Below are 14,825 nucleotides of genomic sequence, written 5' to 3'. Positions count from 1 at the left end.
TCCTCACTAATTTGGTGAAATATTATAGGTCCTCCTACGTGGCGGACTGGAAGTCGATCGAGGATTTTTATCTCAGGGCCCCCTCTTTCCAGGAGGAACTCTGGTGTGTGTCTAAGCGCGTCAAAACTTCTTCTCCGAACTCTTTTTTGGCCTCCATGCTGCAGGTTTGGCGTAAACACCGTAATAAGTTAGCTCCCCCAACCTCCTCCTTAACCACTTTTGTTAGACAGCCCTGGTTCGCTCCGGCGCTGAGTAAAGACTCGTTTATGCAATGGAAACATCTAGGACTGACCCGATTTGCTGATGTTCTTCTTAAGGGGGTACTGAAAGATAAAGTGACTCTGGAGGCTGACTCTGACCTTCAACTACCCTGGTTCGAATACCTTCAACTTAAACATTTATTAGATACACATTCCTTCAGTCCCCCTCTGCGCGTCCACCTTGCTGGCTTTGAAAAGATCCTATTTGGTGATTCAATCCCGATCAAAGGACTGATATCAAAAATATATCAATTGCTACTCAGCCCCCTTAATGCAAAGCCGCACTCCTATCAAGGTGCCTGGGCTCGAGATTTGCAGATAGAACTAACTGAAGAGCAATGGCGAGCCATCTGGGGTTCTTCCATATATAAAACGAAAGCAATGAATGTCCAACTTCAAGCCCTTAAAGTCCTCACACGATGGTACCGTACCCCAGTGCAGCTAGCGCACTCGTCTTCCATCTCACCCCTCTGTTTCAAGAACTGTGGACAGAGGGGCACTTTTCTCCACTCCTGGTGGCACTGCCCAATCATAAATAGCTTTTGGAGACAAATCTATCAAGAAGTACAAGAACTCACATCATACTCTCCTCCATTTACGCCCGAATTTGCCCTTTTAAATCTTCTAGATAACTCAAATATTCCCGAATCTGCAGAGGAATTGATCTCACTCATGTTTGTGGCTGCTAAATTTGCAATAGCTCTAGTTTGGAAACAACACTCTCCCCCCTCACGACAAACTTGGTGGTTAAAATTGTGGGATTATTTTGCACTGGATAAGCTCACTTATGACTTAGGCCCTCATCGTTCCCAACAAATTGCTTCCTCAAATTTTATAGAAAAATGGCGACCTTTCATTGATAAAGTTTATGCTGATAATAGAATCCCCAATGCCTCATACCACACTATATTGATGTCCTGTCAATTACTTTCGTAACTGCACTCTGTAATGTTTCATGGTGTCATGTTTTGATATTTGATGCATACTCATGGTTTTCGTTTGTTATATCTGTATCGCACTTCTTAACTCAATAAAGCATTCTTAAGTTTAAAAAAAAAAATCATAGTCTATGTCTGGAAGTAGAAAAAAATCACCAAGTTGTATGGCGTGAGATGAAAAGAAAGCAACAACTTGGTGATTATCAATAACAATGCAAGAGCTGCTTGTCAATTAAACAAGAAGAGGGCAAAACAAAATGTGTAATCAAGTCCCAGGTCATCCCTTTTCCTTTATCATTCCAAAGAATACTCACAAAGGGGTATTGTTACTGCTTCATAAGCTTCTAAGATACGCAACAGAAAGAATGATAGTTAGTAATAAATGTGACCACCCAAAGAATCTATTATGCAGTGTTTATTCATTTGGCATCATGCATGGTTGTATGTGCTGGTGTCAACAACAGTATTTAGCCCCATGCACGGACTGTGCCTTGCTCTTTTTTTGCTCTGAAAACAACAATATTTAAACAATGACATACCCATCTCTAGAGCTTGACATCATTATTTGACTTCTGTGGCAAATAACCATTGCTTTACACATTAGAAAGCAGAGAAAAAGAAAATACTAGTTTGTCCAGTGAAGAACATGGGAAAGAACAGAGGTCATGTAGCATAAAATATTCAAAAGTACTTCAGTGGCTTAGGAACCTAAAATGGATTAGGCACTTTGACATTAAATAGATCAATCATAGAATTTAAGATTATCAACACTTACTAGAATGACAGTCTTCCAGATATAGCCCCCATTGTTCCTGGGCTGAACATACCTAGTCCCAGTTTCATATATAGTTTTTAAGGACCTGCAACAACTATTTCTTAAAATCCCTATAAGCTTCTGCTTGTATAAGATGTATTCAAAGATTGAAGCCATACAAAGTGAGGGGAAAATAGTCTCTGGAAAGCTAGATGTCATCTATATGAGTAAGTGGGTGCATAAGGTATTGTTTGTTCTAGAATCCCCATTGCATCTTATACATCACGACTGAAGAGTTGAAAGTTGCTTGCAATTAAAGGAGAGTGACTCTGGGCCACTTCGACATGACACAAAGATTTCATTTCTGTGTATGAAACCATGCACATGCTGAACAGGAAGCTGGTGCCAATTAGGGCATCCTGCTATGTATGTCCATGGTAACACTCATCTGCAAGTGCTCATCACATGTACTGGCACATACTTCCCAGTTATACATACTCTCTGCTGAAACAGTATCACTCGTCATATGGGAAGCTAGGATAATAAGCAAAGGAGCCATGGAAATCCTGGAAGGTTCTGATAATGAAATTAGTTAATTTCCAGTAAACCAATGTGCATTTCTCAATCTCTAAAATATGCTTTGGCATTACCATCTGCTTAAATAAATCTCAAATATCTTACAGAAATATAATTGTGACTCTTAATTCATTTTTTTTTTTTGCCCTTCTAAACTATAACACTGAACCACACACACAAAGCAGATTGAATCCTGTTCATTTCTTATCCAGAGGCAACCTAGCCTATATAAAAAACATTAACTCCGATAAACGCCTGACCAGACCTGTCTTGACATCCCTCAAGAATGAAGATTCCACAACCTCTCTAGGCAGCATGCTTCACTGCAAATTGGATTCCTTCAAATTAGATTCCTTCTAATGTCTAACTTTAATCTATTTTCCTTTTGTTGGAACCCACTCTATTCTGGTCCTATCCTCGGTGGACTGTGTGATCAACTATTTCCTCTCCATTGACAACCTTTAGGAGCAAAATAAAAATCTGGACTATACTTTAGCAGCTTAAAAATATCCGCAGAAATGATGTATTATGTTAACTTAAAACAAACACATGAATTTCAAAACTTTGATTAGAAGGGACAGATAACCCAGGCATGCTTTACTCAAAGACTATGAAAAGGTCTCTGCGTCTGCCAAAAACCAAATTATGCCAAGACATAACTGACAGAAGAACTCAAAAAAAGCACCTAAGTGATTAAGGAACTTAGGCTCTATCTACAATCTAATGCCTAAAATAAAACCTGAGGCATGTAGTGTTGATTCACAGAACCGTCAGCTTTCTAGACTGACTTACAGCAGACAGCACTGGCATTCTTTTACTACTGGAAACTGGTGGGAGTATTAAGATCTTCTATTAACACTGATTCTGTCATATTAATCCAGCCTGTGTGTTACCACAGCACTCAAATAAAGGTGTTCTGAGGTCAAGAGGATGTGGCATCCAAACAAATCTCACTATTCCAAGAGGAAAGCAGCAAAAACAATCTTTAAAGCAAGCATCAAGATCTATATGTAGGAAAACCAAAAAGCTGGTTTTAAATGTCATGTTTTTCAAAGTGAGAATTGATGCTGGAACCAGTTCTAAACACCAATTGGCTGAGCTTTAGTCACAGTTGAAGACAATCAAAGCAGCTTAAAATCAATTGGGGGGGGGGAGGAATGACTGAAGGAAAAAGGGGAGGACCCTAAGCACATACAATGGAAAACTAGAAGCAAGTTACAAGGCATCCTAGGCTTTTAATATTACAATGAAATATGAACCTGCCTTATATTTTGTCTGCAGTTGAATGTCTCCTGAAAGGTTTCCAACAGCCACACACAAAGAACCAGTTGTGTTGTAAAGTGCAGACTGCAGGAAAGCAGGGCAACAACTTCCTTGAACAAAGTCTGTGTTACAAACACTGGTGTTCTGGAACATCACCTTGTACAACCACTGTTGGACTTCTGAGTGAGCTGCTTCACACCGATGCTATGCCCTGCAAAGGGGCAGAAAGAATGTGCCCTAAGTCAAAGGACAACATCTCTCATGCTAGCATGTTCCTTCAGTACCAAATGTTGGCAGCACAATTTACCATTACAGATAACTAAGACTGCCATGTTCAGTTCAGGAAATGCAACTGATTCATCAGCAAAAACAAGCACTGGCATACTGAGCAGCACTGCAGTGGCCCTGGTCTTATCTGAACAAGGAGAAGATGTGTCGCATAAACCTAGAGATCCAGGTAAACCATCATCACAGTTGTAAAGGCAGGAGCCTGTTGTGCACACCTCTAGAAACAGCTACCATACAAGTTTGGATTTGTCCCTGTGAGGACAAATCAACAACTCCTATGCATTTAAGTCCTTAATTCAGTTTTGGACAGAGATTGTTTCAACCTGTATCAGACATGAGCAAGAGTTACTCAGTTCCAGAAACAGAAAAGCTGGAAAAGTAGAGGGAGGGAAGGGAGAAAGGAAAGTGGTTCAAAATATAAGTGTATGCATAAGGTCTGAGTGTCCAAGGCAGGCTATTCATATTTTTGCCAACTTGAAACTGGCATTATTATTCTTTCCATCTCCCTGGACTTTGACCTCTTATTGAACTCTGTATTTCCTTTATTCTATTTTGCTTTCAGGAATCTCCCTTTCTCCAGTCAAGCACAATGAACTAACCATTATCCACAAGGCCACTTGCTAAATTGGAGGTTACAGATTATGGCTCACTATTGCTTAGCTAACCACCAAAAGGCTAGCACGGCTTTTGAGTTTCCATGTATCTTTTAAAAATGCATATATGTTTCCTTTCTGTATTAATCCCAGATCCCCCAGGGAATGAAGATTATTTCCACCACCACCTCTTTGAGCATATCATTATTCAATGAAGACTGCAGGTATAAACCAAAACAATAGGATAATAAGACACCAATAACATCACAAACAGCAGGCTTCTGGATCCTTGGATGTCTTTCAATAACAAATCCTCCTCCTTAGATCTCCCAAAGGAGGATGCAGATCTCCTAAACTGGGTTGGGCCATCTAAACATAAGTCTTGTTTTTCTCGAATTTAAATAGTTCCCCATTCCATATGGTCCTCCTCTTTCCCAGCAAAGCCCAATAAATACTAATCTTTTGTAGCTTCAGCTGCTGGAGCCTTCCATATCACCCATCACTGAACTCCCAAATAAAAATAAAAACAAAGATTCTATTCAAATCAAGCTCTTAACATAAATATTAAAATAATGGTAGGGACAAAATATAACTCTATATAGAACTTCATAACTACCATAGCACCTATTACTATAAACAAAAGCAATTCTGGTTTGATAAGAAACAGAAAAAGGGGAGGCTGAGAATAGGGTTAGAGAATTCTTGACAGTCATTTAAATACTTAAATCACTCTTTTTAATTTTGCTTTAAGGTTGACAACCTTATTAAAATTCATTTCACTAACCAGTTCGTTCTATGTCACTATGGATACCAAAGAACCTTTAAAAAATTTAAGGATCTTACAAAAAAGAAAGAAAGAAACGGGTCAGAGGCAGGTTCTTCTCCAGGACTTCCCTGCCGCATGCCCTCCTCCCAAACACACCAGTCCCAGAAGGGTAAAATCATTCGTGTATAAGTCCATTTCTCAGTTTCCCAGGATAAGTTTGACAAAAGAAGCCACATCTGTCTCTTTGGATTCGTGTAAGGTGAAGAAAGGGTGTTGCTAAAAAAAAAGGGGGGAAGAAAAAAGATGAGAGAAGGCATGTTAAAAAATTTCAGTTTGAACCCTGAAGCCCTCCTAATATTATGGAATGACCAGTCTGTCCCTTCTTTTGTTTCTTTTAAAATTTATTTATTTTTTAAAATATATGTTTTAGTGTCCCAGGTTTTCACTCTTGGTTTTCTAGATTTGTTTGCATGCTTTACAGTTTTATATGCAATTTATATGCATAACATAGACCATTTATTATACCACTAATGCACAAATAACATTTATAAAAAAAAATCAATGAATAGAAAATAGCATAATTTTTTTTTAAATCACACAGAAGGAGAAGTGATGGTCAAATGAGCTCCTATAGGTAGAAACAGCAAGGATAAGAAATTTGACATCCATATTCACTGATACCCAAGAATTTTAACTGTGGCTGCTGTTCTCCCCTGTCTAAGTACTTTTAAAATTGGACTTATAACAGAACCATATTGACTTCAACCATTTAACTGCAGCAAAATGCACAATGTGTGCCAAATAGAAACCTGATGATACAATGATGGAGCAGAGATTTTGCATGGGAGCAAACTCACTGGATTGAAGTCAAATAGGGAAATAAAGATTGCACTTTACTGTATCTGTTGTTCATGGAGTTGCCACCTGTGCAGTCACACATGGGTACTATGCATACACAGAGATTTCTGAAGATCAAAGGATGCCTGGGGTGCTCTGACCCCTTTCCCATGTCATTGACCCACAGACGCTGCATTTTTGTGCTATATTCAGGGCATGAGGCTCTATAGAAGCTGTATTGTGGTAGAACTGTTCACAGTTTAGTGCTGGTGAAAAACTACAAAGCTTCCTGAAACAAACCTCTCTCAGCAACAACAGAGAGAAAACTGCGGGAAAGGCGCTCTGCCCCTCTTTATCGCGCTGCAAGAGATGGGAAACAGTGGAGAAGAGGGGGATGCCTTCAGGCATCTTCTGAGCTTCAAAAACCTTTCTGCACTAGGCTTGTGCATGTGCAATAACATATGGGACTGCATAGGCATCACAACGATTAGTTTTCTTTTGTGAAGGAAGCGTCATAAATATAAAACCACTCAAGGAAGAATGGTTTTAATAATAATATTATCAACAACAATATTTAATTTATACCCCGCCAAAGCAGGCTCAGCGCGGCTCACAACATAATATAAAATACAAAGGTTACATAATAAAACAATAATCTAAACATTATACAGTTTCCTTAAAATTCCCTTAAAACCATCTAATTAAAACCAATGATTTCATACGATTGTACTCAGTGCTACATTTTCAAAATTTCCGATCTTACTCATATACAGACTTTATCATAACGACAGTACAGCTGGATCTGCATTAAGAAAAAGCCAGCTGAAAGAGTGTAGTCCTGCAGGCCCTGCGGAACTGGGCAAGACTCCGCAGGGCCTGCACCTCCTCTGGTAATTGATTTCACCAGTGGGGAGCCATAATTGAGAAGGCCCTTTCCCTTGTGTTTTTCAGTTTGGACTCCTTCAGCCCGGGGATTATCAGTAGATTTTGTGAACCTGATCTCAGCACCCTCTGGGGTACATATATGGAGAGACGGTCCCTAAGGTAGACAGGCCCTTTGTCATATAGGGCTTTAATGACCAGCACCTTGTAACGGATCCGGTACACAATTGGCAGCCAGTGCAGTTCCTGCAGCCTCAGCTGTATGTGCTCCCACCTAGGGAGTCCGAATAGCAGCCTGGCTGCCGCGTTCTGCACCAGCTGTAGTTTCCAAGTTAGGCACAAGGGCAGCCCCATGTAGAGGGCATTACAGTAATCCAACCTCAAGGTGACCGTTGCATGGATCACTGTTGCCAGATTGTCACGCTCCAGGAAGGGAGCCAACTGCCTCGCCCGTCTAAGATAAAAGAAGGCGGATTTGGCAGTGGCTGCTATCTGGGCCTCCACTGACAGAGAAGGCTCCAGTAGCATCCCCAAGCTCTTGACCTTGTGCGCCATTACCAATGGCGCCCTGTCAAAACCTGGTAGGGGGATGTCTCCTCTCAGACTGCCACGACTCAGGCAAAGGATTTCTGTCTTCGCTGGATTCAACTTCAGCCTGCTCAGCCTGAGCCATCCTGTCACAGCCTGTAACGCCAGGTCCAAATTTTCTCGGACACAGCCATGCTGGCCATCCATCAGTAGATAGAGCTGGGTGTCATCGGCATATTGATGACAACCCGGCCTATACCTCCGGTCAATCTGGACAAGGGGACGCATGTAGATGTTAAACAACATTGGGGAGAGGCCTGCCCCCTGTGGCATCCCACAATTAAGTGGATGCCTCTGGGACAGTTCTCCTCCAATCGCCACCCTTTGTCCCCGACTGTCAAGGAAAGAGGAAAGCCATTGCAAAGGCAACCCCTGAATCCCCGCGTTGGCGAGGTGGCGGGTCAGTAACTGATGGTCAACTGTATCAAACGCTGCTGATAGATCTAACAACATCAGCACCGCCACCCTGCCTCGATCCAGATGTCGCTGGAGGACATCCACCAGGGCGACCAGCACTGTCTCCATCCCATGGCCCAGACGAAAACCAGACTGGTGGGGATCTAGTACGGAAGCATCATCCAGAAAACTCTGCAGCTGTAACGCTACTGCCCTCTCAATAATTTTGCCCAAAAAGGGCAAATTTGAGAAATTTAAATATTTAATTTCTTAAAATAAATTTCCAAATCCCAAGAAAGAATGGTTTTATATTTAATTATTTAATTTCTTAAAATAACTTTCCAAATATAAGTTTTTATCAGTTAGTGAAGGTGTTACAGAGTTGGACAGAGGGTCAAGGTGCGTGGGGGAGGGGGAAGTGCAGCTCTGCTCATGAGAAACTGAACAATCTGTCTCTCACTCTTTTAGGTTGCAAAGGCATGGAAATGCAGACAGTACAAGCCAGGATGGGCAAAAGACTACTAAGTAATGGCTCACAAAGGTGAGACCTATTCCTATTCAATAGCATGTACAGAAGCCACATTAAGTGACAAGCAGGGAGAATGCATATGACAGAGTAGTGTGTGGACCAGTCCTCAGAGAATGGAACAGCAGTTCTTCCATGCAAGGAAAAGCTGTCCTAGAAACAAGCTGCAGTGAACCAGGCAATGAGAAGTGGGTATAACTGCTTCTATGCTCCACTTCATTAGCAGGGCATCATCTGTCTCTAGAGTGAGGGAATGTTTAGTAACTTTCACATGTTGTGTATGTATTGTGTGTATGCTGAGTCTGAACTGGGGAAGAGGGTATCAGGTTTACAAGGGTCTAGCTATTGTTAAGTGTTTAACAATAACTGAGGGTAAGTGGGTGCCAATTTAGTTTCCAACATAGAAAATGCATCTAGATTCAAGCTTGGGCAGAAGGCCATCACTAGCATCCCCCCTCCCTATTTTCTATCCTTCCCCCATATTGTTTGTGGAAAACAGTAAATGGAGACATCACAGAACTATCTAAGCTCCAAGGGTTCTAAAAGAGCTTGCAGATGTAATTTCTGAACCTCTGGCTAGTATTTTTGAGAATTCTTGGAGAACAGGAGATATGCCAGAAGATTGGAGGCGAGTGAATGTTGTCCCCATCTTCAAGAAGGGGAAAAAGGAGGATCTGGGTAACTACTGACCCGTCAGCTTGACGTCTATACCTGGAAAAGTTTTAGAACATATCAGTCAGTCAGTCCTGGAACATTCAGAAAGGATGGCTGTGGTTACTAAGAGCCAGCATGGGTTTCTCAAGAACAAGTAATGTCAGACTAATCAGATCTCTTTTTTGAGAAAGTGACTACCTTGCTGGATCAGGGGAATGCTGTAGACATCATTTAATCATTTCAATAAGGCTTTTGATAAGGTTCCACATACTATCCTTGTTGACAAGTTGGTAAAATGTGGTTTGGATCCTGTCACCATTAGGTGGATCTGCAACTGGTAGACAGCTCGCACCCACAGAGTGCTTCTGAATGGTTCTTCATCCTCTTGGAGAGGAGTGTCAAGTGGAGTGCCTCAAGGGTCTATCCTGGGCCCTGTTTTGTTCAACATCTTTATAAATGATCTGGATGAAGGAATAGAGGAAATGCTTATTAAGTTTGCAGATGATACTAAATTGGGAGGGGTTGCAAATACAGTAGAAGAAAGAAACAGGATACAGGATGACCTTGACAGGCTGGAAAACTGGGCTAAAGCAAATAAAATGAATTTTAACAGGGATAAATGTAAAGTTCTGCATTTAGGTTGGAAAAATCCAATGCACAGTTATTGGATGGAGGAGAGTTGTCTTAGCAGTAGTATGTGCGAAAAAGATCTCGGGGTCTTAGTGGACCATACGCTGAACATGAGTCAATAGTGTGATGCGGTGGCTAAAAAGGCAAATGCAATTTTGGGCTGTATCAACAGAAGTGTAGTGTCCAGATCACATGAAGTGATGGTATCGCTTTACTCTGCTCTGGTAAGACCTCACCGGGAGTATTGTGTTCAGATTTGGGCACCACATTTTAAGAAGGATATAGACAAGCTGGAACGGGTCCAGAGGAGGGCAACGAAGATGGTGAGGGATCTGGAGACCAAGTCCTATGAAGAAAGGCTGAAGGAACTGGGCATGTTTAGCTTGGAGAGGACGTGGCTGAGAGGTGATATGATCACCATCTTCAAGTATCTGAAGGGCTGTCATCTAGAGGAGGGTGTGGAATTGTTTTCAGTGGCCCCAGAAGGTAGGACCAGAACTAATGGGTTGAAATTAAATCAAAAGAGTTTCCGTCTCAACATTAGGAAGAACTTTTTGACAGTTAGAGCGGTTCCTCAGTGAAACAGGCTCCCTCGGGAAGTGGTGGGCTCTCCTTCCTTGGAGGTTTTTAAACAGAGGCTAGATGGCCATCTGACAGCAATGAAGGTCCTGTGAATTTAGGGGGAGGTATTTGTGAGTTTCCTGCATTGTGCAGGGGGTTGGACTAGATGACCCTGGAGGTTCATTCTCTGACACATTTTTATATGCAGACTACTACCGAGCTCAAATACTTTGGCCACCAAATGAGAAGGGAACACTCAATGGAGAAGACCCTGATGCTGGGAAAGATAGAAGGCAAAAGAAGAAGGGGATGGCAAAAGATGAGATGTCTGGACAGCATTACTGATGTAACTAACATGAATTTGAGCAGACTTCAGAGGATGGTGGAAGACAGGAGGGCCTGGCGTGACTTTGTGCATGGGGTTGCAAAGAGTCGGACTCGACTGTGTGACTGAACAACAACAAAACCATTTCTTTTGTAGATATATGTGCTCCTTATTTTGGCCTCTGTGGCTTTGTTACTTGACAGGATACATTAGGACAAAACGATTTACAAAACTCATTTAGTTTGCGGCATCTCCACATCATCTATAGTGCAATTCTATGTAGAGTCACTCAAGGCTAGTCACTGAAATCTATGGGCTTAAACTAGAGTAACTCTGCACTGAATTGCACTGCTGGTTTCAAAATACCATGCCCTTCATGCAATCATTTTGGTGAGCCAGGAGCATAAAAATCTCCTCATGTCCTCAAACATTTCTGCATGTCTGCAGAGGAACAACTCCTCTACATTGCAAATGGCAACCCACCCCTCTATGTCCCCAGGATGTGCTCTATGGAGCAGGGTCAGTTTATGAAAATTCTCAGTTTAGCTACTGCCCACCAGACCCAACATCCTTTTGTACAATCTTTTTGTTTTTAGATGGACAATTGTCCTTCTGGGAAATTTGTCTGCCACTAATGATATTCTTCTTGGGAAACCCCCAATAACTTTCCAAAAAAAAACCCCCAGAGTTCTCCACATTCATTCTGAAAACCACTGCATAAAGCAGAAGAAAAGAGAATTCAAATAAGAAAATTAGACTTTCTTTCGCAGTGGCTGAGTCACCCTCTCATTTTCCATCTCAAATCTCAACTGTACAGAAAAGCAAGGAAGCAGTGTTGGCATAAAAAGACTAGTCTGTTCCAGTACCGCAAGGTCGGCTGCCATGGGGAAGTGGGGGGGGGGGAGAAGGAAAGGTCCAAACCACAGGACCTTGCAACATTAATGTCAGCCATAAAATACCACAATGTTGAGATACATTTGAAAGATGATCCAACATCCTAATTCAGCAGAAATGCACAAGGTTGCTATGACAGACTCTGGTCACTTCCCAACTCACAGACAGATTTTCCCACCAAAACCTTTTAGTTCTCTTCAATGATCGAGGTGCCCCCAAGTATTCCTTTTCTTTGACTTCAATGACCAAACAGTCCTACCCTAATACAGATATTTGTTTAGGCTAATGACCCATCAGAGAACCTGAGGGAAATGTAGGAGCTGTTTTATTTTTAAACCCTTTTTAAATGGCACTTGCGGCAGAGTAACTTTCAAAACAGAATAAAGATTTTATTTAACTGGCAGGGAAATATACATATATATAATGGAGAAGTCAAAGATTAGAAACTCTGAAGTAAAACTTTTCCCTATGTACAAAACTCTCCTCAGAGCACAACTCCTTTTTACAGGTAGAAATTATTCTTCCTTTTTTCAAGAAGTGATATTCCTTTATTATTTGGCTTGACTGGGAGTTACTGCTTAACAAACCAATCACTCGGTCAAATCTCTCTTCCAGTAACTGTTGTCTCTATAAAGGAGTATTATTTTAGCTTTCTGGACTCAGTATCACAATTCTCCCTCAGAGTAGTTCTAATACTGCAAGGGCAAAGAAGTCTCTTTTCTTCGATCTGTAGAAGAACCTTTCTGACTAATCCTGTCAGAATATTGACTTTAGTTATCCCTTCCTTTGTCAAAACCCATCTTTTTGGCTTGCTCACTCCAGACCCAAAGACTCTTTCCTCTCCAGAACAGCTGGTGTTAAACTTGCTCTCAGCTGATGCTGGCCAATCAGAAAGCGTGAAGAGCAGCCATTTTAAAACCTGCTTTTTCTGTGCAATCACAGTTGCCAACAGGCGTTTGGCTGTACCAGATAGCTTTCTTATAATCTAGCAAGGTGAACCCTGCAAGTGCTAAAAAGCTACCTGGCCAAACAACGCTATTCAAAAAGAGAGGAGAGGACAAGCTACATATATACTACTTTTTTGAGAGAAAGAGAAGGAAGGAAGGAAGGAAGGAAGGAAGGAAGGAAGGAAGGAAGGAAGGAAGGAAGGAAGGAAGGAAGGAAGGAAGGAAGGAAGGAAGGAAGGAAGGAAGGAAGGAAGGAAGGAAGGAAGGAAGGAGGGAAGAGGAGGGAAGAGGAGGGAAGGAGGGAAGGAAGGAGGGAAGGAGGGAAGGAAGGAAGGAAGGAAGGGAGGGAGGGAGGGAGAGAAAGAGAGAGAAAGAGAGAGAGAGAGAGAGAGAGAGAGAAAGCGAGAGCGAGAGAGAGAGAGAGAGAGAGAGAAAGAAAGAAAGAAAGAAAGAAAGAAAGAAAGAAAGAAAGAAAGAAAGAAAGAAAGAAAGAAAGAAAGAAAGAAAGAAAGAAAGAAAGAAAGAAAGAAAGAAAGAAAGAAAGAAAGAAAGAAAGAAAGAAAGAATGAATGAATCCAGGCTTTTCTAAGCCTATATATAGCCTGTCATAATGTCATTATAGACCATGGTGCAGACATGCCACAGAAATTTGTTAACATAGTAATATTAGTTTTATTTATTTTTAAATGTGCACAGTATTTCCAGTAAATTGTTAAGAAACTTAAAAGAGAACAGGAATCAAACTAATTCTTTAATAAGAGCCATAAAGTGACAGCTAACTGGAGGCATCGCAAAGTCAATGTTACCTGACTGAGTGCCAAGTATAAAGACAAGCAAGATACCATCCATAGAGGGAGGAGAATAAGACACTCGCGTATAATCTGCTGCATAGGGGCTTTAGAGAAGAGAATGTGAACATGTTGGCTATCATCATAGGAGTAACCACAAAAAAAGGGGAGGTTGCCTTTTCTGTCCACAGTACACTCAATATGACAATCTGCAGGAAAGAGGCTTTTCCTGGCGATAAAATATTGCACTATAGCTGGAAAAATGCAATGTTCAGGTACATGCACTCCATGAAGTGACCAAGCAACAATTCCATAATTTTTGCATGAAAACACACTTTTAAGATCCTCAGACTGATCCTATTCTAAGTGTACATCAAATAACACAAAATGCTACTAAGGAGAAGCCTTTATCACATCTGACAGCAAACAATGAACCAGAATCCACGACCAATGCAACAGCACTTTCTCTGAACCATGATTTTAGGCCTATCCTTGCTGTATTTGTATTGAGACAAACTCACCATTAGCTCAGGGTATGTTGGCCTTTCTTCAGAATTCTTCTTTAAGCTTTAAAGAAAAAGAAAGACAATTATGTATCTTATTCAATATAACAAAACTATTACATAACCCACAGCAGAGATCAGAGACAAAACCCTGTATGGGGGTGGGAAGAGAGAACTTGCTCAGTACCAAAAGTCTTGTAAGAAACAGATCATGGTATACTGATGAGGAAAAATAATAAAAGAAACATCCTAGCCATGACACTCTCAACAAACACTAGGAAAGGATTATTTGAGGACAGTCTTGATACTGCTTCTGTATTTCATTTTAAGGAATTAAAAGACAAAACATATCACAGCCACTTTACCTGTTTTGATAGACTGAGGCTTCATATGATCTCCTTCGGGAGGGGGTGAAAGTGGTATGGAAGATAAAAGACAAAGCCCTGGGCAGATAGAATTTAGGAACCATAATTCTGTAAATTCTATTGATTCCTTTCAGCATTTTCACCAAAATCCTTGCAGGGAGACCATGACAGTCCAACTGGTGTGAAACTGTTAAATAGTTTATTTTTTAGGACGTTTCTAGCCCACCATTCTCCATCTGAAGATGTTTCTCATGGGACAAATGGATGTATACAGCTTTAATTTATTGGCTTTAAAGAACATTTCCCTTAATCTTTGATCTGCTTAACCCTACATCAGTTCATACATCTTGGCATTATAAATGCTCTTAAGAATCATCATCATCATCCTTTCTCTAAATAGCTTTACTACAGTGGCAGGCTGGCAAAGTTTGTCTGTGAGGGGAGAGTGAGGTGAATGGATAAAAGATTATTTCCGTCTCTTTCCAGCAGAA

General features: G+C 41.1%; 1 protein-coding gene across 1 annotated transcript in view; it reads right to left on the bottom strand.

Annotated features, from left to right (window-relative positions):
- Positions 1–1,598: 1,598 nt before the first annotated feature.
- MAP2K6 (mitogen-activated protein kinase kinase 6) overlaps positions 1,599–14,825 on the bottom strand; it is a 129,278-nt gene continuing 116,051 nt past the window's right edge. The window contains exons 11-12 of the mRNA XM_060252309.1: positions 13,988–14,033; positions 1,599–5,714 (exon numbers count right to left, since the gene is read on the bottom strand). Of these exons, the coding sequence (XP_060108292.1) occupies positions 5,637–5,714; positions 13,988–14,033 (124 nt within the window). The 3' untranslated portion in view covers positions 1,599–5,636. The remainder of the gene's footprint in view (positions 5,715–13,987; positions 14,034–14,825) is intronic.

Source organism: Heteronotia binoei, chromosome 13, assembly GCF_032191835.1.
Source record: "Heteronotia binoei isolate CCM8104 ecotype False Entrance Well chromosome 13, APGP_CSIRO_Hbin_v1, whole genome shotgun sequence".
Lineage (NCBI taxonomy): Eukaryota > Metazoa > Chordata > Lepidosauria > Squamata > Gekkonidae > Heteronotia > Heteronotia binoei.
This window is presented reverse-complemented; position numbering and strand designations above follow the sequence as displayed.